The sequence below is a fragment of the Alligator sinensis genome, unplaced genomic scaffold (assembly GCF_000455745.1).
Source record: "Alligator sinensis unplaced genomic scaffold, ASM45574v1 scaffold482_2, whole genome shotgun sequence".
NCBI classification, from domain to species: domain Eukaryota; kingdom Metazoa; phylum Chordata; order Crocodylia; family Alligatoridae; genus Alligator; species Alligator sinensis.
The window spans coordinates 359,205-385,195 of record NW_005842678.1 but is presented as its reverse complement, the minus strand read 5'-3'; the positions used below and the strand labels follow the sequence as shown (position 1 = coordinate 385,195).

Sequence of the window (25,991 nt, the reverse complement as noted above, 5' to 3'; positions counted from 1 at the left end):
CAGGACTGAACAGAGGAAGCTCATCTACTGAAGTTTTCTTTTGTTACAGATCCATTCACTTCATATTTTTTTCACTGATAAAACAGAATTAAATAAATTCAATGAAAGACAACAGACTTATTTCTCTGAGAAATTAAAAACAAACTTTGAGTAGGAACACAGAATTATTTGTTTTTTACCTTCTGCCCGAACACCAATGGTTTTTTGGTTTTTGTTTTTGTTTTTACTTTTGTATGGCTATTGGGCCAAATGCTACTCTTAGTTACTTCAGTGAAAATCCAAACTCACTCAGCACATTTACACATACAATTAGTGCACATGAATAAACTCCAGAGGTAATTGCTCTGGAGTTTGCTGCTTCCGGGCATACTATTTGAACATGCACCCGGGAGCAATTAGATCTGGAGTTTATTCATGGAGCCAGGCAGGAGCCCGGGGGATCCAGGGGCCAGCCAGCCAGTCCAGGGCTGCTCTGACGGGGCTCAATATAATGCAGTGGGGCTTGCTGCAGCATGGGATTGCTATAGTGCAGGGCTAGGTGGCACCCTGGGTCAGCATCTACATATGTACTGCTGAACACTAAAAAAAATCTGCAGCAGGGTAGTACCATATTTACAAGTACTACCCTACTGCGGAGTTCATTAGTATCGTGTACCCTAACAGAGGCACACGTAGATACTGAGATGTTTACTGTGCGGTAAATTAGTCAACTGCACAGTAAACATCTTGTGTAGATATGCCCACTCTCTCCTGGTTTGCTCTTTGACGCAGTGACCCTGATTACTTGTTTCTAGTGAACTGTACTCCAGCTTATTCATTTCTAAAACGGAATAATATTTCAACTAAAATGTTCTTAAATATTTCAAATTAAAACCAAGCAGTTGAGTATTACACTTTCAAATTAAAATAAATGACATTTCTACTTTGTTGCCATTGATTAATATTGATGACACCCACTCCAAATTTAACACACTCTAATCTTCTGGTTTAAGAAAGCAAGTACAAACACAATGGGTAAATTCAATTCTAAACTTTTTCTTTAATAACTGTGAATGTTAATATGAGATGCCAAAAATATCACAAAGCTCTATTCTTTGCTTGTAAAAGTTGGCCAGACTACAGCAGATACTTTTGGCCTTTTCTGTAAAAGCTTTCCATGAAAGAGAGTAAAAGAGATCATGTGAATGAGCCTATCCACCCCGAAGCAAATTTTTATTTTATTTTTGAGAGGCTGAAGTTGACTGTCCTTACCACAGGAGTCAAAGACAAAAAGCTAAACTGATTTTTGCAGCCACAACCACATTTTGAGAGGATGAGGGGATATGTGAGTAAGAGTGTGGGTGCATGCATGAAGGAGCACTACTAATGGAGTTGTAGCTCCTGAAACCACTCGGCTTATCCATGGCTCAGTCAGGCAGAATGGCTCCGTGGAAACACGATGAGAACCAGCAAGTACAGCACCCATGTAAACAGTGCAGCTTTCACAGCCCATACAACCAGCCTGAAGTATTATGGTAGGTTCAAGGACAGGGAGGACATGGTCAGATGCCCAGAATCAGGTGTGTGAAAGGAGATGAACCATAGACTAATAAGGCTCTTTTCCTGTCCTCCTATTAGGCACAGACAGATCCATCACAGGCACTGGATGTAGCCAGTGCATTCAGCTGCTCCCTTCAAAAAAAGGTTCAAAGAGCAGCTGCCAGGCAGTTTGTAGGGGCTGACTATAAAAATCTTCAAATTCATAAGGTTTCTTTTTCTAAGGAGCTATCACCAAGGACGCCTTCCAGCCCCTCTTCCCTTTTACCCCATATTAGAACCCATAAGGCATGCCTCCACGTGCAGAGACATGAGTTTCCAGGGGCATTTGTGCTGCTGCTGCTGCTCCTCTAGGTATGCTCCGGTATGGGCCAACTTGTCTCGGGTGGGGTAGGGGAGGCTGTGGCCATCACCTATGCTGAACCCAGCGGCTTTACTTGGGGTCCTGGGGGCCTCCCAGTGCAGCAGCAGTGCCAATTCAGCCATACGGAGCGGATGACCAGGCTCTGTTTCTGGTGGAGTATGCTGCTGCTGCATGCGCCACACTGCTTTTTGCAGTGTTTTTCAGTTTGTTTGATGCTGGGACATACTCAAACCACACACGCAGCACAAACTGTGCATGTGTGTTCATCTGGACGTACCCATAGGGTCCTATCTTTGGCACAAATTCAACAGCCTATTTTGTCATGTGAACAGTGGTTGTAAGGCATAAACTCTGGAAACTTCTTGAAACAGGTCTCCTTTCCCAAAGCAACCAAAACTAGCCACACCTGACAGCACAGGCATAGGCCTAATCACTCCCTTCCACATCACCTCATCAGGTCCTGGGTGACACTAGCAGGCTCCTGACATCTTTTTAAAGATGGTCCAAAATTTCTCCTCCCCTCTCTGCCTAAAAATGCATTCTTTTGAATAATCAAACTAGAGCATTTTTCAGCCAAAAAGTGCAAGCACATTTCTCCGAGGAAAAAAGTGTCAGCATCCAATTTGCAGCCTATCTATATCTGTAACTATATGAATATGAAAACAGATGGGCTCTTTCTGCAAATATTATTTATTTAGTTAAGAGCCCAATTTCCAATGAAGACAGTTTTGATGGAAACTGTTCAATTAGCTCTAATCTTCCTTCTGCTCTGGAATTTTGACTAAATTCTCCTACTGCTGCCTGTTGCCACTGATTTTGTTGGTCCTGACAGCATAACCCTATAGCCATCCAAACCACCCTCTTAACCCAGTATGTGGAAAGTTAGAAAGACCAGGAACTACATTAAAAGTCTGAAAATATCAGAGATGATACATTCAGAGAACACAAACTAACTCCCCCTCAATCTTGCTGTGTCAGTCTAACAACAGAAATCAGAGCACAATCTTTTGCTTGCTGTCAGGTTGCCAAAGGGTTTTACTAACAATATTTGTTTCTGCTTTGAAATTCATAAATACTGATCAGTTCTCAGTAGCATTCAATTTTAATCCTTACAAGCTAATGCTTTAATTATGTAACTATTATTTCAACTATTTGTCTGCTTGTATACTACATGTCCTCAAATAGGTCATGAACCTTTTTTCAGAAGAGAAAATGAAGAAGGCAAAATTTTTCCAGAATCTGAACTGCTACAGCATGGGCTCGCTATGGTTGAATGTTGGGCTCACTGTGGCTGAACACTCCAGGCTAGCATTATTAACCCTCTAGCTGCAGTACCAAAAGCTTCAGGTTTAACCCTGTCACAAGCACTTCTGGAACTGGGAGCTGCTTTTATCTGACCTTTTGGTGGTGCAGCTGAAGAGTGAGTGATGCTGATGCATAGATTCTGTTCCATCCTCTATGGAGCCTAGAGGCCAGCAAGGTAACCAGCAGCTATTTCAGCATCTCCAGGCATCCCATATTGGTGTGAAAATCAGTTTCCTTACTTAAAACACACACCCACATATTAGAAGGCTAATTTTTGGAGAAAAGATGCATATGGTATATGAGTAAATATGGCAATTGTTGGGGTTTTTTTTTTTTTGGGGGGGGGGGGGTTGGTACCTCCTTTCATCACAAAGGCACTTTACAACTGATATACATGCAATATGAAGTATAGTTTTCCTATGACCAGGATGACAGCTATTTATCAGCAAACATTAAACTATTTACACCAGTGGAAAAGGATTTTGAATATGAATGCCAGGACAAGGCCCCTGCTTTAATGGAAATATTTTTTTAACTTTTCGTGAATTAATATGCAAAAAATAGAACTAGGGATAGGGACATAGGCGACTGGTAGGTGTGCACAGCGGTGAATGTGCCCCCTCTGACAGCCGATACCGATGCTGTCAGTAGGAGTGGTGCCCCCTCCTGACAGGGCTGCCACCATCAGCAGCTTCTGCGGGCCCCCCCAGATTCAGGAGGCACCAGTCACTCATGGATAGGGATTAGCAGAAAGCTGGAAATGAGGACAGTGTCAGGATGGAAGATGGGGAAACTAAGGCCTTGATCCTATGAACATTTTTTATGCACATGCATAAGTGAAAACAATGAGACTGTTTGTATGTGCATTTGCCAGGCTGGAACTTAGAAATGTAGCCCTGAGAAAGGAAAAAATTCATGTGGTGCGTAGGCATCTTCATGAAAACTGTGCAGAGTTCTCTTAACTTGGCAAAGGTAGGAAGGCACCATGCACATAGAAATAAAGGAAATGGGGGACATGAAAGCCTGGAGAGAGAATCTGTCAGGAGACAAGAGTTAAAGAAGAGTCATGAGAGCCTGGGCTGCAAGGAAATGATAGTTTCCCAAGCTGTGGCAGAGAGCTGTGGCAGTTGTGGGACACGGAGAAGGGCAGACATAGAGTAGGATCAGTACGTTTTGAAGTGATGCATTACAGAACCAGATTAGTACCATATTCAAAAATGCAAAGCACTCTAACAATAAGTAAAGGATCTCCCTACCTTGAATATATTCAGTTGTTGATTAATAGCATCTGTTTCCATACCAACAGGACCTTGAGATTCTTCATGTTCTTCAGCAGTCCCAAGCAGACTTGAAAATTCTTCTAACTTACTGTAAAATGCTTCAACACGGCTAATAGTCCCCTCCACCTGTTCCTCTCTGGTTTTTGCTCTGTCTAGCAACTTATTGCATTGTTTACTTAAGGCCTCCAAATCCTTTTTTATACCAAGAAGATCAGGAGATGCTTCAGCTTCTGTGGCTAACATCATTTTACAGGTTTTATTGGCATTTTCATTACTTGTAATAAGGTCTTCCAGCTTTTTCAGGAAATTTTTAATATCCTCTCTCTGTGACTGCAGTATATCTAGTTCTCTTCCTACTGGGGCCATACTATCGAGCTCATCATCAAACTCTGCAAACTGGGAAAACATCTCTCGGATGCTGTTTTGGAAATGCCCAATTCCCTGAAGTTTGGTCTCTAGGAATGAACACTTGTCTTCAACCTGCTGGCTAACCGTACTATATTCTTTTTCTAAAATTTCAGCTTGCAACAAGAGGTCAGAAACACCTGCTGAATCACAAGCATCTACCACCAGTTCTTGGGCAAGTTTTTTTGCCAAGTCCACATGAGGCTTTAAAGCCTGAAGTGCTTTCTGTTGGGTCTGCAACACTGTCAAGTGTTTGTTACTGAAAGCTTGGGGTCGAAGAGCATCATGAGCTTCCAGCTGCTCTTTGGCATTTTTAAGTTGTCTTTGGGTTTCCTTGGATGATTCTTGAAATTCTTTTAGTCTTTGTGCCATATTTTCCAAGGATTCTCTCTTGTTATGTAGCTGTTTTGTGACTGAATCCACTTTTTGATTCAGTGCAGCATTCTCCTCTCTAATGCTTTCTTTATCTGTTTGGCTGGCATTGAGCAAACTATCAGCTGCATTATTTAATAATTCCACCATCCCGTGGTGTTTGTCCAAGTCCTTCTGCCAGGCCTTCACCTGAGCAATAGAGTTCTCTATTTCAACAGGATCTATAATCACTTTTACTCCAGATAAGTTGTTCTGGCACTCCTCTATCCAGGGCTGCAGTGTTTCTATATGTTCTTTGTATTTGAGGGCCTTCTCTAGACAGTCTGTTAAGTTATCTTCCCTTTCTTTTGATTGCTTATTCATTTCTTCCCAGTTACTTTTGAGCATGGCAAGGTGAGACTGCAACTCTGCCTTCTCAGCTCCTTGAGTCTTTTGTAGCAAACTTTCACCTTCTGTAACAATTTTTTCATAATAATTAATCTGATCGGATAGGGTCTTCTTAAAGTCTTTCTGTTCTTCAAGTAAAGACTGCAGGGTATCAAGCTTAGCTGACACAGGGGGGGCCTGGTTCTGTTCCGCTTTCTTTTTGTCCATCCAGGCCTGAAAGTCCTTGGACATTTGCTGGAACTGATGAGAACTGGCATACGCTGACTGAAGCTGCTGAACATGGTTTTCTGTAAGACAAAACAATATACAGGTTCGTTTTTACAAATAGCTACTGATGAGACTCATGGTGAGTCATTTCTAACTAAAGGAAAACTATTTTCCCCCAGGAATATATTTTTAGTTTTCTCAATTAATTTCATAACAGCTCATTCTTTACTACAGACTGCAGCTAAAGGGAACGCTCATTTTTCAGACAACAGCTGACAGGATAATAAAATGCCTCACTATCGAAAATAAACTCAAGAGGAGCAGATCTAAGAGGAGAGCTAAGCTCAACCATATTGGGGCAAGATCTGCAGAGCCCACAGCAACAAAGCTGCCCAGGAAGGCAATGCTCAGTCTTTGGAAGCCAAAACCAAAGCCAAGCCAAAACAATTCCATATAGAAAAATAAGGCAAAGCATCTACTACACAAGAAGTCTGCCAGTCCCAATGCACATCTGAAGCCCAGAGCGGGTGGGCCAGGCCTGAAGAGCACACACAATCATGTTTCTAGATTAAAACAGTTTAAGGCAAAAAGAAACCATTTTGTCATCCAGTGTGACCTTCTATAATATTATAGCCCCTTAATTTTCCCCTAGTTAGACCTCTTGAGCCAATGACCTGTGCCTAACATCCAATCTATTTTTAACTAATGTTCTGCAAAAAAATGGCGCCCATTGTGATGATCTCATTTTGGGGTATCAAGTGAGTGGAACTAGGAGATAAAGGCAGAAATTAGACCTGCACTACAGTTTCAGTCCTCATCAAACCCAAAATTGACTGCTAAAGATTCAGGTAACTATTTAACAATACAGGGACCTGCTACAAGGTTAGGAACATTAGAAAATAGTGCAGGGACCCCTCACGAGGTAATCTAGTCTAGCTCCCTCCTCAAGACAGGATCATTCCAAAACCATTCAAGTGTCTGTCCAACCTGCTGCTAAAAATTTACAGCAGTGGACATTTCACTGCCGCTGGCAGTAACCTGCTCCAGTGCTTAACCACGCTCCTGGTCAAAAAGTTCCTCCAAATCTCCTATTTAAATTTCCCCTCCTGAAGCTGGAGGCCATTGCTCCTAGTCCTGTTCACTACAGTCACAGAAAAAACCCCATCTTCATCTACTCTATAAACACCCTTCAAAGAGAAGACTGTTAGAAGATGCCAGTTGAAGCTGTAAAAGTGCTGGATACAGCAGAAGAATCATTTCCCTTGATTTGCAAATGACACTTGTTAAAACAACTCAGTGGGCGCATCTACACGTGCACTTTAATGTGCAGTAGCTTATTTCACTAGGCATTAAAGCAGCATGTAAAAACCTGTGCTATTATGCGAATACGTACATTAAGCATCACCTAAAAAGAATGTGCTTTTACTACTGAGCATTAGCACAGCCTAATGTGCATTAATTTAATGCCTCACATTGCAGGTACTAAATTTAATGCGCATTAGGAAAAGAGCATTAATGCACATGTAGACATGACCAGTATGACATTGACCTTTTCTGCAACTTGATCACACTATTAGCTCTTATTCAGGTTATATTCTACTGTAACCCCCAGGTCCTTCTCCACAGTACTATAGCCTAACTAATCATTCCCCAGTCTGTATTCATGCATGCAATTATTTCTTTCTAAGTGCAGGATTTTGCACTTGCACTTTGTTATCTAGCTGATTGCAGACCATTTTTCTAGTCTGTCCAGGTAATTTTAGTTATACCTTCCAAAGTGTCTGCAACACCACCCAGTTTGGTGTCATCTGCAAACTGACTACCCTTAAGCCCAGCATCTAAATTAGTGATTTTCAATCTTCTTTTCATTTGCGGACCCCTAAAAATTTCAAATGGATGTAGGGACTCCTTTGAATTGTAAGTGTGGGTATTTGCATACTTTTGATTGATCATAGTCATCTTTCATGGGCCCCTTAGACATAGTTTGTGGACCCCAGGCGGTCCACGGACCACAGGCTGAAAACCACTGGTCTAAATCATTAACTGAAGATATTAAACGATGCTGGTTCCGAGGACTGACTGGATCTTGGAGTTGGATCACTTTCAATTCAGTAAACACAAGATAAAATAAATTCAACTGTTATACTTTGTTTGATTTCCAAATTACCATTTTATTTTTTTAATGCTTACCTGCTTTTTGCTCAATATCCTTAAATGGTCTTAAGATACCTTCCAATTGCCTAGTAAGTTCAGCTTTCAAGTATTCTTCTCCAACCAATGCTGACAGTTCCTCACACAGAATTTGAGCCACTCTTATACTTTTCATTTCCTGTTCTATTTCCTGCTTCATTTCTCTAGCTATTTCCAACTGTTGTTTCACAGCATCAGGTTGTGTACTCACAGCCAGGCTGCTGCTTAGCTTATTGTCCAAGACACTTAGCTTATCAGACAAGCTTCTCAGAAGATTTTGATATTCTGTGCTTTTGACAATAGCTTGGTCAATTCGGCCACATCTGCTACTCAGCTGTCCTGTTAAGCTGTCCCATTTTTGTGCCACAGCTGCCAGCTGCTTTTCCACAATTTCATGAGAAGGAGGGTGTTCTCCTGGTCTCTTCAGTATCCCCTGACCAGCTGTAGTTAACTGTTCATATTGAGTCTTTCTGGTATCAAACTCTTTTAGGAGAATCTGGGGTGACAGTAAGTAATGAACCATTAAGTTTAGGAGAGGATAGAAAGCAAAATACACTACCAACAGAACCAATGTGTTTTCTCTCGTTTTTCTCCATTTTAAAATTACAAATCTTTCAGTTCAAAAATTTCAGCTAATATATATATTGAAAAGCAGGCAAATGGACTAGAAAAAATAGGTGAATGCGCTACATCTACGCTTGGCAGAATTTGATTTTTTTATCATTTTGATGAATAATATCAATATTTATTTCAATTTGTATTGATTTAAATTTTCAAGATTGTGAGAAATAAAGGGTGTGGGGGGCAGAACCTTTATTAATTACAGCACACTATTATTATAGTGCAGCTAAACCACTCGCCGTGACAAACATAACTACTGGCACCAGTTGATCAGCAGAGCTGCCATCATTTGTGGTTCTGCTCGCCTGTAGCTCCCTCATCTGCTTTCTCACTTCTTCTTCCTTTGCTACCAGTCCTCTGGGGTTTCTGGGATTTGCAGTCCAAACTACAGTCAGCACAGTTCTGTAGGACTGCTTCCCTTGTCATCACACACTCCATCAGCCATCATTTTTCTTGTCTCCTTGCTATAAATTTTGATTAATGATGGGGATATTTTTTTCATTAGTCTGTGAATGTGAGGTGAAACTGACATTTTTCAACATTTACTGATAAAAATCGAATCCTGCCAAGCCTAACTATATCTCAGCATCAAATGGGATTCTGAATTCTGTTACTATTTCTGTAATTAAGTAATAGTACTAAATAAAATAATCATTGTTTCGTTTCAAACAGTGCTTTCTTTCCCACTTCTGAAATCTGCTCTAGAACCTAACATCAAAGGAGGTGTATAGTGACATAATATTACAATATGTTATTTTGGCACACAAAAAGCTGGATTAATTCACAAAAGTACTGAATGTATACTGTAAGATTTATTAAAGTTTATATCTGCGGCTCTTAGTATTAATTGTTTTGGCAATAAGTCATAATACTTAGAGAAGAAGGCACAAATGTGATGGTATTATTTTACAGAATGTTCCAATCCCTTCCTTTTTAAGTCATATCAAGCTTAACATTTAAGGACTGGTAAGTGATACCGGATACCTTCATGCTGGCTGTCTAGATTTTTAAATTAAAGTTGTTACAGACTAATCTTAATTCATTTTTACAAAAGTACTACAACACAGTTCATATTTAAACTCTTTCTTTTAATCATTCTGGTAATTTACATGGAAATGACAGTTTCAATCCTATTTTATAAAAAATAGGACAATATTCCCTTGCAATTTAGATTCACTGGCAGTAATAGAATGTTTAGAATTAAAATTCCTAACTTCTGCTATTTTGTCTGCTCTAACATTAGTTTATTTTTCCTGTTATACACATTCCCATTACACTCTGTTTCTAGAACTAAAGCATTCCTGTTTTTTCCTATACTCTCTTGCTTCTTTCTTTCATGTTCGATAACCCATAACCTCCTTTTTCCAGTCCTGCATTTTACTTGTTTTCCGATTGTTATTACCTACAGGACTGATCCAATAGATAACAACCTGAAAGGAGCATTTTCTATCTAAATGGTATGGGTTGTGTATGAAAACAAATCATAAAATGTAATTAGCTACTCACACACTTAAATTAATAAAACTTCAAAGGACCATTTTCAGCAGAGTTAGAACATACAGCATGGTCAAAACACAGTCCTTTATGTGAGGCTCAGTATGATCAAGTATCACCCCTAGGGTAAGTTCTGCACATTTCTTCTTTTGATCTCTCATTGGTCTCTTGCTTTGTTTTGCCATCAGTGTGACCATTTCAAATATGAACGATATGAGTTATAATGTGTACTACTAAATCAGTGCAACTGTGCTGTACACTAACTTCAAATCAAAAGCATGTTAGCAAAGGGAAAAGAAAAAGTTATTCTTTTGAATAATATATGTTGTCAGCTATTACTCACCTGGACCTGCTGCTTTTGTGTGTTCAGCATATTTGGGTCAGTTGAAAGTGGTCCAAGCACACTGACCATTAGTTCCTTCTCTATAAGCCAGTGCTTTAACTGTTCTTCTGCTGTTTGGAACTGGGTCAGGTAATTTGAAGACTCTTCCAACTTCTGTTGTCTCTCAGCTGTAACTTGATTGAGTTCTTTCCATTTGGAATCTTATCAAAAAATAATGATAACTTTAACAACATATTGCAAATATGTTCTAGCAGAGGGGCTATAAATATAAGATTGTATATAAAATATAATCAGATCTCCAGAATAACCCAAACAGGCACTTTGCATATTAGCGCCAGATGCTTTTTTGCAAAGACTCAGTATATACAATGTATTTACATCTTCCCCTGTAAAGTACACCTTGAATCTGTACCTGAATACAAAACCTGACAAGTATCCTGTCTCCAACTGTGGCAAGCATGGATGTTTAGAGGGAGAGCATATGAATGAACAGGACTTATTTAGAGTGATCTAGACTTAAAGATGCCAGTCGATACATCTCTTTCTGTTCTATTTAATAGCTATTAATAAATATATTCTATTTAATAGCTATTAATAAACCTATCAGCCATTAATTGATCTAATTCATTTTTGAACTTGGCTCTAATATATACCTCTACAACCTGCTGTGGTAATGAGTTCCACAAGTTAACTATGCGCTGCATAATAAAAGTACTTTCTCTGCTGGTTTTAAAACTACTCCCTGCTAATTTCTCCTGCTAAAATAAAACTGTGTATCTCCACTATCACTAATATGCACAGTCCCATGTTACATTAAGAATTGTTAATACCTCCTCTAGCATCTCATTCTTTGTTTCGAATGCCTGCCAATCCAGCATGCTTTGTCTGCTCCCATATGTAAGTCCTATTCCTTTCCAACTTGCATTTTTCTGTGTAGCCCTGTATAATTTTTATGTACTCTCCTTCCTTGTGATTATCTGCTTCTTTCTATGCTTCCTCATTTGGCTCTAATATTTTGCTACATTCTCCTGTTCCTTGGATGTTGTCTATGATCTTCATGTCCTTGCAGAGTCCCTTCTTTCAGGTTTCCCTTCTTTCAGCCCCTTTGGTCTGTAATAACTTTAATCCACACACACGCTGTGTATTTCTCTCTATGGTCGGCTTGTGCTGCACCATTTCTCTCCGAAACCTCATGTAGATCTTAAGAGATTTTTGAGCTCCTTCATAAAAAGTCAGATTGGGAAAAATGACTAGTTTTAAAATAACTCTGATGTAATTATGGAAATGTCTATTAAAATCAAGGAACGCTAGCATACAAAACTTTATTTTAAAATATGAGCAACCCAGTAGGCAAATATTTTTAAAAACTATGAAAGTTACATAGTATACAAGCTCAATAGCTGTTGTCCAAACATGGCCATTTTCATTTTTTGGCCTAATTTAAGAAGTCTGCTTTAGAAAATGGCAAGGTGCCACTAAAAACCACACATGGCAAAAGCCCACTAGTGCATGGAAAAAAGCATGGAAAAAAAATTAAAAACAGCTCCAAGTCCTCTTTATATCACATCAGGATTTGAACTAACTTAATTTGTTTTCATTGTATTTTGTTAAAGAAATATCCAGGACAACAAGCTTCAGTCTCACAGTGTCCAAAACAGATACATTATAAAGATCTTTAAAACAGAGTCTTGAATTATGCTCTCTTTTGCACTCATACAAATCTAAATGAGATCACTCACTTTTATAGAATTACTCCAGATTTACATTCTTGTGAAAAAGTGGAAATTTCCCAGGGTTTAAGAAAAAAAAAACAAGCTATTTCAAAACTCTGGTGATTGTTGGCATGATGAAAAAATAGCAATATCACAATCAGTCTGAGCTTTAGTTGAGAGCACTATAGTACCTATTTTATCCAACATCTGTTTCCATCTGGGTGTTTCAGGGGAGTCCGGGTTCTTTTCCAACATCTCTGTCACTTTGTCCTTCAGCTCCTGTACTTTATTCTCACTTTGCTTCAATTCTGTTTCAAATTGCTACAAAGCCATCGAACAATACGCTTAAGCATTAAACCAAGAATAGTGTACAGATTTTTTAATTCCATAATGTTATGCCAACAACCACAAAAATCATCCTAATAAATATCTAGCACTACTGTAGTGGGTTTTTAACTGCAGATCTCAAAGCAAATTATGAAGGTTCATCAGACATAAAGCAGAGGAGATTATATTATTCAGAAATCAAAGTAACAGTGGCTCTCTGCATAAGCAATAAACCTGGAAAAAATAATTCCTGTAACAAAGAGCTACCAGGTCTGATGGCAGAAACTTCCTAGCCTGAACTTGTCCCACTCCCCTACTGGAAAAGAAAATTTCAGAGGAGTTCTCCCCTATGGCAGCTGGACGCATTTACTAGCAGGAGAGGAGGTTTCTAGTCTGAATATTCTAAAATAATCAAACTGATAATTTTGTTCATCTGGTATACAATGAGCGATTTAGATCAATAGGAATTGGGATCAAAACAGTTAGTGGCTACATTTAAGGTTATGTCATGAGCCTTATTCTTCCTATTACTCTCACACTTAATGCTATATCAGCATAGCTTTTACATTTAAATTGGCCAGGGGTTGTTAAAGAATTAAAAAGATAAAATATATTCATGCTTCTGTTACTACAAGGCAAAGTCAGAAGATGACCTGTTTTCAGTCCAGTTAGGTTCTGATCTAAAACACAGACATCAGTGAAAAACTCCTGGCTAACATTCTGTACGTGAACGTGTAAACTACTGGAAGCAAGTATAGACCCAGACTCTGGGTTCCTTTCCTTTTTTGGTGGGGGAGGGTGAAGGGTTGGATGAGCATTCAGCATAAAACAATTAAGAAATATTTTTGCTTCAAACTAAGTTGTAAGTCAGTGGAAGAACTTTAGGTCAATTTGGAAGAAAACCAGGTCATACATAGTAAAGTTTAATCTACAGTACTGTGAAGTTTAATATTTAATATTGATCAACAAATTTTGACAAAGTTCACTCACTGGGAAAGTTCTGTCTTGATTTATCCCAGGAGGATAAAGGATAAAGAATGTTCACAGTTGTAGGTGAAGAAAGCATTTTGCCTTTCAGTAGCTATATGCACCTACAGGGTTCATCTCCTGATAAACATGAACCTCTGCACAACCAGTACCATACCTAGACTCCTGGTGGCCCCAGGAGAATTTTTAGTATCGGGTCCCCCTTTGCCAGACATAACGATAATAATAATCGGGCAACAGGAAAAAAAAAACAAAACCATTTTCGGGTCCCCTTTCTGTTTGGGCCCCGGGCGGCCATGCAGTTCACCCCTGCCTGCGTCCAGCTCTGTGTACAATGGTTCCTGTCATCACTGAAATGCTGCTGTGGCGTTTCTCACATGACAACTGAATTGTGGGTGGAGTAACTAACTTAACAAGCATGACCTAGCTGCTGAGGGGATACTGATGTCTTAGAATAGGATGTAAACCTCTGCAGCTGCAGTCTGGGAGGTCTGTAGAGTTTCAACAGCCCAGCAGCTGCAGAAAATGTCCTGATAGATAGAGCCTTTCAAGTCTTGCATGCAATTCAATAAATAACTCAGAATCAATTTGGATATCAGTGCACAATCAATACATCCTCATCTATTTAAACTGGCAGTCAAAATTATTCTGAAATGAACAATTCCTTCTCTTTATATATATTACATCTTTTATAATGTATATACAGTTTTCCAGAGCTGCTCTGTCCTTGATTGCCACATTTATGGGGCTTGCTGGGGAAAACAAAATTCTCTGCACACAGTACTAATATAGGACTGTACTATATCAGTTATTAAGCAGAACTCCCTCAGTGATTTCAATTGGGAGTTCTGTTTAGAATGTATATGGCTCTTAATAGCTTTATTCACATGCACAGAGTACCTTATGTTGCTCTACTTGTGTTTTAACAGCTTCGCTATCAGTGGGAGCTGCTTCCCAGCCTGCTGCAGTCTTATCCATTTTTTGTAACCACTGCATCACTGAGTTTGATTCCTCTTGAATACTTTGCATCTTTGAAAGCATGCTCTCCAGTTCTGAAACTTTTTCTTTCAATAAGACTCCCAAGTCTTCATAACTGTGATTTGCATCCAACATAGCTTGTTGAACAGTTGTTAATTCTGAAAGAAGAACGAAGGAAATATGTCTATGTTAAAATACAGCCCAAGGCCAACTTCCCTCCAAAACCCACTCACAATTCTTCAGCCCACTTCCAAATCCTCGGGGCAATCTGACAGCCCACCTTCTCCATACCTCAACTTGATGCTTGAAAGCTATCTTCTCCCTAGTTCTATGAACAGCCTCATGGCCTCCACCCCACATGGTCCTTTTGCTAGGCATGCTGTAGAGACACCTGCACTAGTTCTGCATACATGACTCTGGACTGGAAGCAGCATGACCAAGCAGGAGAGGGGCTCAAACATGGATTGAGTAACTTTGCTCTTTTCTGGCTGGAAAAGGCCACATGTGGAACACACTGGCATCTTAGCACAATACTGGCTGATGCGACAGGAACATTTTTCTAACCCCTTCCTGGATCAGCCCTTGTGGTTCCTCATCCCCAAGTGCCTCTAAAAAATCCCTACCCTCATCTTCTAGAGACAGTTCCATGCAAATCCCAGACAGATCAGTTAAATGTCATTGTTCTAGTTGATATTAGCATTTCTTTTCCATGAGGTTTTATTTAGTAACTATTCACCTTTATTGGTCAGGAAATCCTGAGTACCTGCAGCTTCTCCTTCACCATTTAATATTGTTCCACCTGCAGGTGAGAGAGACAAATTAAGACCACAAATTAAGATCAGCACAGTGATCACAGGAGGTGAAATTTTTTTTCGCCGATATTCATTAATATTGAGGTCTTTTTCCACCCAAATCTCAGAATCATAATTCTTTTAAAGATAAAGAATGCTGGTGTCAAACACAGCATAAGATATTGTTATTATGACTTCTATATTTAATATAGGATATATTATATAATATTAAAATGCCATCCAATATCCTCTACATGGCACACTTCGTATACATATTTTTGATTTACCAGTAGTTTGTTTCATATATTTTATGATAGTACACACTACTTCTTATCAGAGAATGTGTCTCACAAGCACATCTGAACCCTATATATGCAGTCCTATTGAAACCAGAGGGATTACTTGTTTAGGGATAGATTCTGACATGTTTGGTGACACCGGGTACATCTACACATGTGCTTTACTACACAGTTGGCTAATTAGCACCACTGTAAAGCATCACCATCTGCATTTGCAGCAGTATTAGGGTGCAGTAAATTAACTAACTCTTCCATAGATAGTACTGCTGGGGACAGTGGAGTACTTAATTCTGCTGAAACACACAAGTAGATGGTGACAGAGGCTGCCTGGGGCACAAGGGTGCTAAAGTGCAGAGGCTGCCTGCTGCCTAGCCTCACACTTTAGCACTCTCATGCCCCAGTCAACCCCACCACCACCCATCACTGCTACCCGGAGCCTGGCTGAAATTTCTGTGGTCCTGGGAGCAAGTGTAAATGTTGTGCCTGGGAGCAGCTGCGAACAATGCCAATTTATCACATCACCTTCATGGCACGCGTAGATGCACCGACTGGGTAGCACTTTACTCAGCAAACATTCAACAAAGCAAGTCACTTTATATCTGGCTGTCAGTCAGATCCTACTTGTGATCAAGTGTTGAACAACTGGATTCGCAATAAGGACCATGTTGTAAAGCCCTTACTATCACGGAAAAACAGCTATTCACACAGGTAGCCCTACTCATTTCAGTGGGATCATTCAGTAAACTGTTTCAATAAGATTAGGAATTTAACTATGATATGCCTGTTTTCCACAACCCCAGTGTAAGTGCATAATCACTGAGCTATGGAAGAGGGTAAGGTTCACCCCCAGCCTCTATGTATATAGAATACTCCAAGGAGATTAACTAATGGAGCAGAATTAATGGTTGCCGTGGAGAAGGCTCTGTATTCATCCTTCACCACCAGCTGGAAATTGAGTACCATAGGGGTGGCAGCTGGGGGATGGTGGGAAAAAGTAGTTCAGGAAGAAGAACTTGTAACTCCTATAAATAAGATACTCTGTTGCCTGGAGAACTCTGAAACCAATGTCACAATTCCTATCAAAGAGCAAGATCAAGCAATACATTTTTACTACTCAAAATAAAACAAACAAGAAAAAAATAATTGCTCAACCACTCTTAGAAATAGGTTCTTAACCCCTCTCCTCCCTACTTGCTACTCAGACTCAGAGAATCTACAATATTTCTTGTAAAGGAGACTCTGCATTTGCAATTATTTGTGAACACAGTACTGCATTTGTATGGTAAGGACAGACATTGTAATTCTGGAGAAATACAGCTGCTGCTTGCTGACTGTGTATTAATTTGGATGTTTAAGAAAAGAGGCAAGGTGCAACCTTCACAGGTTTTTATATCTGCACCCCTATAATGGTGGTTAAAACCAGATGCAACTACAATGACTTTCAGCAAAGGGAAGTGTGAAAAATATGCTCCACTCTTAGTAAATATTTGCCCTCAAAATAATATACATTCTCCCACCATCTTCTGTAGATGAGCTTTGAAGATCAACAGGTTTGAACATCATTGGATCATATAGGAAGAAGTAAGTTCAACAGCCTTCCTTAAATTTTAGATGTCTGTCTCCAGGAGCAGACTTGATAAATCTTAGAGGCCTAAATTCCTTATTCATTCAACAGAAAGAATTAAATACCTAGAAAAGGGAGTTGGAGGATGCTTTAACTAACTAAGAGGAAGTGCTGAAGAAAGGGGTATCAGTCAAATCTGGCCTTTCTCCTGGGTTTAAGATTCCATGGGAAGTCCTTTGTTAAACTTATTTATAAGATTGGATTCACGGACCCAAATTCACTCCTGAATTTAGGATCCTAAATCATCTGTTCCGTATAAGGACTTGATTCACTTCTTCCTTTTAAAATGTGGGTGGTGGGTGAAGCAGTTGTCCCCAGTCTTATATCACAGCGTAGTAGTTAGAGCACTTCCTCAAGAAATGGGAGACCTCAGTTTTAGACTTTCAGACTGAGGGATTTCAAAACTATTTCTTCCTACTCTTAACCAGATAATCTGTATGAGGGCACCCTTCATGCTTACTGTTGTAATTGTGCAGTCAAGAATATACGATTTGTGGGCCTAGAAGAAGAGTAAGATAGAAGAAGCCTGACTGTAGCTCAATGCTGAGTGAATTCCCCTGGCAGGGAAGTACTGGGTTCTGGTCTCTGCACTTTGCATTAAAGAGTCACTAGATAAAAAACATAAGCAGTGTTGGGAGCAGGCATCTGAACCCAGGAGTTAGTTTCTTTGAAACACAAAGACTAGTTTGAGTGATTAGAAATCAGTTTAAACTTGTAACAGAACAGAAGTTCAGTGCACATAAATCACTTTCAAAATGGCCAAAACCAGTTTAAGATAAACCTGGATGGATGTAGTATCACACTTAACTGATTTCAGTCAAACTGGTCTGTGGAACTTCTGTCCCAGATCCCCTCCCAATTCAAGATAACTCACAGTCCCCCAGCATCCCAGGATGCTTTGCATCCCTGGGCTGTGCTGTCTGCTCCAGCAGACCAGTTCCACCCCAGCTGTCACAAGGTTGAGGCAGTAAAGCCTCTGCTCCCCAACCTGCTTCCTGCCTGTCAGCCCAGCAGGGCAGGAAGCAGAGGAACAGACCCCTCAGGGCCACCTAGCCCTGGTCTTTAAAGCAAAGGGAGGAAAAGCCCTGTCAGAGGGGGATTTTTGTTTCCCCTGCCCCTGCAGCCCAGCAACCAGGTCCACCCCTTCCCCAGCCATCTCCCTGTTTACCCCTGTACCAGTCCCCCCAGCCAGGGGTATAAGCACCCAGCATGGGTGTAAGCACTCACAGGGTGGGGGGGCTTTACACCCTGTCACAGCTGGAGCCAGGCTGGGATCACTGCAGCCCTGCCCCTTCCCCAGGCGTCCACCTCAGGGAGGAGGGGGGGGTGGGAATGCACCCCTGTCCTTCACTGTGCCCCCCCACAGCTGGCATCTGCCCAGTGGGGAGGAAGGATCCATTGGGGAAGGGGCACAGCTAGGGGAATCTCAGCCCAGCTCCCACCTGTGGGGGTTGAAAACCCCCAGTGGGTGCTTTCCTCCCTGTGCAAGTAGAACCTGGCTGGGGGTCCGGTGCTGGGCCAGGGGGTGTGTTCTCACTTCCTGCCCCCACCCTCATACATAGACAGCTGGGGAAAGGGTGAGGCTGAGGCAATCTGAGCCCAGCTCCAAGCTGTGAGGAGGAAAAAGTCCCCAGGGGGTGCATTTCTCTCAAAGCTGGGGCTGGGGAGAGACTGGCTGCTGGACATAAGCCCCCAAGTCTTATCAACGGTGGAGGGTAGAGCCAGCTCAGGGGTGCCCCCAGGATTTAATCAGGGCAAATGCAAGCTTCTGCCTGTCTTGGCCACACTAACACTGAAAATGAGTTCAGTTTGTTATCAATTCAATCTATGCAGCTCAGAAAAATCTACAAAGATTGAATCAATTTTGCTTCGGACTTTTTGAACTTCTGTACTTAACCTTAATGGTTATAGCGCTCTCTTGAGAGGTGGGAAATATAGGCTGAATCTCCACAGTCTGATGAGGGCCTAGAATCCAGGTTTTCCATTTCCCGCAGAAGTGCTCTAACCATTAGTTCAGGCATATAAACAATGGAAACCTTAACCACCTCCTTCTCTGGCAGTGTTACTTAATGAAAGTGACCTCGGCTGCTGAGTTCTGAACTAAACTCAGTGAAGTCCATATCTGTGAAGCATGGTCTGAGCAAGTGTGCCAGAGTAGGGCCTGCAGATGACAAAGATGACAAACACCTACTTTGTGGATCCCAAATGAGCTGAGGTGTGCAGACATGTTCAGCTTGTCCAAGACGGAAGCAACTTTGGGCATGTACAGAAGTAAACATTTTAGGCACTTAACTACATTGATGGAAATTTGAGCACCCCCTCCCCAAGTATATCAAGTGTCAAAATAGGTATGCTGGGTTTTGGTAGGTGGCATTCTTTATTTAGGTCCTTAAATTATACCTCAATTACAATTCAGGTATGTATATGTTTTACTGGTTCTGGTCTTGAAATACTACAAGGTCAGGCACTGCTTGGAACTTCAAGGCAGATGTGCTGTCTTTAAAATCAAAGAAACAAAAAGAAAAGGAGGGATGCTGAACCAGCAAACTGGAAGCATAGCTTAGTTCAGGCAAGTCATAATGGGCAAGGGAATACTTTATCTCCTATATGGTTGTTTCAGTTCCAGCTCTGATTGCTCTAAAGTGCCCTGCCATTTGTGAAATGAGTGTGCCTGTCTCAATTCATTTTTTAAGAGGACAAGTAAACTCATCACATAACTACTGCAAACACTGCAATTCTGTGAACACTTAGGTATATGCTTAACTGATCGTGAAGCTATTCTCTTTGATGTGAACAGGACTTCTCATGGCAGCAAAGATATGTGTGTGCTGAAGTGTTTGTAAGTTTAGTTTAAATTAGCACTACTTGGCAGACTCAACAGAGATGTCAAGAGTTAAACTGGTGTATAGACTGAGCCATTATCTCACCTCCAGATGTATCTAATCTAGGAGAGACGCTTAATGGAGGGGCGGAGAAAAAAGATTTCCCTCTGCTCATTTTATGCATGTTTTCTGAATAAATCTAGGCCTTTGGTGTCTCATTCGCAATTGTACTATACAGTGCTGGCAATGCAGAGGTGCCATAATGTAAATGCAACTTGTCAAACAGTTAGGGACCTTAGCATGAAAGAAAACTGTATGCAGGACAATCAAGACTTTTCACAAGCATTTTACCAAGTAAACTGACTATTTCACAATTATTTAGTGGGTTAAAACAATTTATTTTATTTTCCTTTTAAAATAATTTTGTTTGGCTAACCACATAAACACGTACCTGATTTTGCAGTTGCTCGTGATTTTGCAGGGGAAGTCACAGCACTGATTAAGTTGCACAACAATGTTCCTTGGCTGTTCATTTTCTGAATTTCTGGGGCTTTGGAAATCCATTCATCTTTTAATTTCTGGGTAATGAAAATGTAATTTTTTGTAATTGTTTCATTACATCTCATAAAGCAGCAAAACAATTTTCAGATCTGGAATATTTGGCATCAAGAAAGAGATGGACATGGCCATTCAGAAATATTGTTGGCTATCAGCCCATACTACATATCAAAAGACCTAAAGAGCCCATGTTCCATTCTTCTGACTACAGCATACAGTTAGATTGATACGGCAGACCACATACAGTAACAGAGGAAAAATTAGAGCGGCACAGAGAGGCAAACTGGAATCTAAGGGGAACTGACTAAGGCCATTATTAACAAATATTAACACCTGATAATAAACAAGAGCATGTCAAGCCCCGTTCCAACAAAATTAGATGGACAAAGACAAAAGAAACAAAAAAGAAATGATCTAGCAGAAAATGAAAAGCAAAGTGTGTAACTTTTTCACTTCACGCTGTTACAAAATTAACAACCACTCTAAATATTATTCACATTATATACAATACCCTTACCATAGTATCTTCCAAAGGTTTCTTTAACTCCTCTGTACTCAAAGAGGGTTGCACAGCTGGGATCCTTTCTGTTGTCTCTTCCATCCATTTCTTTAAAGATTCTACAAGGAGCTCAAAGGTATCCATTTGTTTCTGATAAGATGACAAATCCTCTTCTCTAAACCATTAAAGACAGCAAGTAAATTTCGGTACAAGAGGCCACTAATGGCTCTGATAATTATATCAAGAGAACTAAGCCATTAATGGCTTGATCCTGATAATGTGAAGTCAGTGAGACCTTAACAACTGACTTCAATAGGTAGAGACGCAGGCCCCTGAATTTACTGTACAGGTAAATACCCCCAGTATTTCTAACATGTGGTTAAATATGTCTTCCGTGACAGGACAGTCAATTCATTCGAGAATCGGAGAACTCAAATTTTCTATATAATCATCCAGTGTGAGATAATGAGAATACAGGAAGCAACACTTATGAAATCTTCATTACAGCATCTTGTCTTACCTTCTAACTTGTATATCTTATATCCAGGGTAGGCAAAATAAGGCCCACAGGCTGCATCTGGCCCCACCAGGAAATTTCATCCAGCCTGCAGGTGGGCACCCACCAATTAAGTGTATCCTGACTGACCCATGGCTGCCCCTGCTGTTCCCCCGAGAGTTCCCACCTTCGCCCATGGGAGGGCCTGGGCCCTGGCTACAGCCAGCGTGCACAGCTTTTGGGTAGGGCTGTTGCTGCTGCAGCTGCCCAGGGAACTGCTGGGCTCCCCTGGCCTCCAGTGGCTTCTCTTTCTGTCCCTGCTGCAGCACTCCAGGCAGCAGGTAGGGAATTGGTGGTGTGCATGGGGGAAGCTGCAGTTGGGTGGGAGTGTGGGGCCCATGCCAAGGCTGAGTGGAGTCACATGCTGCCGGGGGTGTCATCCTGCCACAGGACATGAGCGCCCTGAGGGTCCGGGGGGGGGCCTCCACATGCACACCCTACACCCCACCACACCTCCACACAATCCCCACCTACATTCCCCCACAAACCCTACACCACCCCCCACCCCCATACCCTACCACATATACACACCCACCCCTAACCACACCCCACAGCTGCCCCACACAATATACAAGAGTAAAACTTTATTTTGAACTATTACACAATTGCCTCTATATATACTATGCAAACACACATAAATCAAGACAAAATATTTTTAAATACAATTAAAATATGTTATAGTAGATGTTTGATTTAGTATATGATTTGTTTTGGTTTTTTCTGGTTCCAAGATGGCAACCCCCCGCTCCCAAAAGGAGTACTTCTGGGGCAAGGGGAGGGACTTCCAGTGGCAAATGTCAGGGGTTGGGGCAGGACTTCTGGTCTCAAGATGGCGACAAGGGGACAGAGTACTTGTCAAGGGGCGGAGGCACCCTTGCGGCCCTCGACAGCTCACCAAAACTCATTAAGCAGCCCTCTAGCTGAAATAATTGCCCACCCCTGCCTTATATCTAAACAAGAGTGATATTACAGTAGTACTGATGAACTAAGTAAACAATCCTATGCAATAAAAGCAAAGGTATTTTGAAATTCATGGTTTGAAGATGGGTATTTCATTCCTCTGTAGCAATACAGAAAAAGAAATGGTGGAAAGAGAGATGTGACACAGAAATCAGAGAAACAGTGTCTCCGACAACACTATCATAAAGAGAGAGCTGTGAATAAATGAGAACCATATTCTAAATAGGAAAGCTATCAAAGTACATGTCCTTAAGCCCCGATGGTTTGATACCATGACAAAATAACAACATGAGAATTGAGTGAATCAACAAAACATTTTGGGTATTAAAAGAGACTATAGCTGATGAGATGACTATATTTTATTATATCATTCTGCTCATAATTTCATATGAGGGGATTTTATGTGCCCCAAAATGTGATTGGTTTCCAGTTTATGGACTAAATCAGGACCAAGGGTGTATGAGTATTAGTCTCAGTAATCTGTTCCCATAAAATTATTTTGTAGGTATGAGCAGCATTTGGCAAATCCATTTTCTCATGAGTTAAATTCTTTAAGGTTTCCTTCATCACCCTGCATCTGATTTTAGTTTTGTCTTGGTACCAAACCATTAGAGCAACCTGCATGAGCAGTACTTTGTATTCCACCTAAGAAGCAAATAAGTGGTTATACTCAGCACAGGCAGGACAGCTGCAAAAAAGGGAAGAGTTGATTTCTTTTCTCCTTTTGAAACATTTACCCTCAAAGATCTTACAATATGCTGTCAAACTAAAGGTCTCTCTTTCATAAACAGCACCAAGCATATGTGCATACAAAAGCATAACAATCATAATCAAACACATATTGTGTTGGTTGCATACAAAGTGAAAAAGTAATGGTTACGGTACTTACTTTTCCTTCACAGTCTCCTCAACTTCCTTGAATTTCTTTGACAAGGAATTAACTTTTTCTGATACCAATGCTTTGTCCCCAGGGAGACCATGAACAGAAAGTTCTTCAAGGAGTTGTTGTAGAACTTCAAGAACTTGCTTGTGATGTGTTATCTCTATACTAGTTTCCTGAAAAAATAATAGAAAGTGTATTTCATATTAATCAACTGTTCCTTAATTGTTATCAATTACCTTTCTATATTAGACTTTGTGAACAGTTTTTCAAAATTCAATCCTTAAGACTTAGTCCTATAAAAGTTTGGAAATCAGCTTGTTATATTGATTTACTACTGTTTGATGAGTGAGAGTAGAAATCTATACTATGGAGATGTACAGTACCTGCATATACTGAGAGACTTCAGTAACATCTTTTCTTGGAGCATCAGTCTCATTGAGAGTCTGAATTTTCTCATCTAAAAATGACTGCAGTTTTTCTGATAGATTTTCAAACAACTCCACTTTGGTCTTCAACTCCTCCATCTTTGCAAGTTTTCCTTTGTGTTTGCTACTTGCTTCCGAAAACCGTACAGAAAGCTCATTCATTTTAGCTTGTAGAGAGGATGCAGTGGATGAATCTGCTGTTTCCATAAATTTCTTCACTTTCTCATTCATGGCATTTATGCTGCTGTGACGTCCTGCAATATCTTGGTCCAGCATCTGAAATGAGCAAAAGTGATTGTGTTGTGCTTCTAATGGGATCATAAGAAATGAACTGCTAACTCAGGTTTATTGTATACCGCAGTGGTTTTCAAGATGTGTTCTGCTGAACTCTGGGATTTGATGACAGGTCATCTGGAGTTCTGCAGAGAGATTGGGGGTAATGACAGAGTGAGCTGGGAGGCAGTGCACTGCCATTTTTGGGCCAGGTTGCCTGGCTCCATGTCAGTATTTAGAACAGAGGTAGAAATTCTGCAGCAAAGGAGACTTTAGGAAGTCTGAAGACCACAGCTTTAAGGTAATAATTTAATACAGGTAAATCCTCAGCAGATGTAAATCAGTGTAACTGCACTGGAGTCATTAAGATATGAATTTGTCCTTGTATTTTTTCCACTACTTCTGACTATGAGCACTAAACACTTTCATCCATTTAAGGGGTATAATTGTTATTTAAATTACATCTTGAAATTCTTTAAGCATTATCTGAATTAGCATGGAAGTATTTCTTTCAAAAATGTTACTTACAATACTTTTGCTAATGACATCCTGAAGAGCCGAAGAACACAAAGGCACTTGCCCTTGTTCTTCAAGACTCTTTTCAACACCTTCCATCCAATCAAGCATTTCATCCAAACCATCTTGCACACTAAGTGACCGTGTCAAAGTTATCTGGAGCTTCTCGTTCCGTTCATTCACAGACTTTGATAAATTGTCATATATGCCCACAATGTCATCTAAAAGAAATAAAGAGGAAGTTATTTACCAAAAGTTTCCCTTAATTTTTATTTACTTATCAGACTAAATCCTAAGATTCTATCTCTATTCTTGCTCAGTCCTCACTCAGGCAAATGTTAGTCAGAAAAAGGTTGGATTTCTAAGTCTAGCTAAGGAACACACAGGACAAGTCAGGTTACGGGTGAAAGGTATCTTAAAATGCATTTCGAATCCTCTGTCTGAAAGCCACCATTTGTGGGGCTGGTCTCCAGACTAATATAACATGCCTGTCTCAAAGAAGTGCAATGACAGCTGAATATTAATGAAGCAAAAGTTATCCCAATCATACGCCTTTTCTTCCAGCTGTGCTATCATCACACTTGTCATCATTCTTCAAGATGATTCTTCATATTAACTTCTATACCTGCTCTTTTCCCTGAGGTGCATCGTCCAAAGCCAGATACACTGTTGGCCCGAATTCACTGGTCAAGTGAATGAAATTGGCCACAACACACAGGAGGCTCTAACATGTTACCTTATCTAGACTATCCCCCTTCCCTAAGCAATTTTAGTTTTTAGAGTACATTTTCCTGTCTCTTGTTCAGTCTAAATTTTAATGTTTAGGTAGTGACTAGTGCTCAATTTTTCAGGTGGTTGTGCCTGGTCAGTACTAGATCTCATTGGTGCTAGTGCCTTGATCTTGGATGTTTCCACAATGTCTTTCTTGTGATTTTCCCAGTGAAGCAGATGATGATAACACATAGATTTTGATGTGCAGAGTTCTAACACTTGCTGGCCATTTTTATTCATATTACCAATTCTATGTTTGCCCAGAATACCAGACCAATTCTCAATACCACTATACATAGCCTTCATTGATTTGACAAAGGCCTTCAATATAATCAACAGACAGGGTCTTTTTACTGAAGAAACTGGGTTGTTTCTCATACTCCCTAATGGGACCCAAGTCTTCCATGTGATGGGGAAGTGCTCTAACCACAAGGTTTTTTATGGAGGAATAGGAACTACTGCTGGTACTTTACAGTGAAGTCTATACTGCCGTTGGTTAGGGAGAC

General features: G+C 40.4%; 1 protein-coding gene across 29 annotated transcripts in view; it reads right to left on the bottom strand.

The window, feature by feature from the left end:
- The window catches only part of DST (dystonin), a 428,507-nt gene that overhangs the window by 113,199 nt on the left and 289,317 nt on the right, over positions 1-25,991 (bottom strand). For all 29 annotated transcript variants that reach the window (XM_025215834.1, XM_025215826.1, XM_025215830.1 and 26 more), the window contains 11 exons: positions 24,727-24,935; positions 23,884-24,201; positions 23,507-23,673; positions 21,120-21,276; positions 20,496-20,622; positions 15,245-15,307; positions 14,431-14,666; positions 12,408-12,537; positions 10,505-10,704; positions 8,047-8,542; positions 4,462-5,936 (listed from right to left, as the gene is read on the bottom strand). In XM_025215834.1, the coding sequence (XP_025071619.1) occupies positions 4,462-5,936; positions 8,047-8,542; positions 10,505-10,704; positions 12,408-12,537; positions 14,431-14,666; positions 15,245-15,307; positions 20,496-20,622; positions 21,120-21,276; positions 23,507-23,673; positions 23,884-24,201; positions 24,727-24,935 (3,578 nt within the window). The remainder of the gene's footprint in view (positions 1-4,461; positions 5,937-8,046; positions 8,543-10,504; positions 10,705-12,407; positions 12,538-14,430; positions 14,667-15,244; positions 15,308-20,495; positions 20,623-21,119; positions 21,277-23,506; positions 23,674-23,883; positions 24,202-24,726; positions 24,936-25,991) is intronic.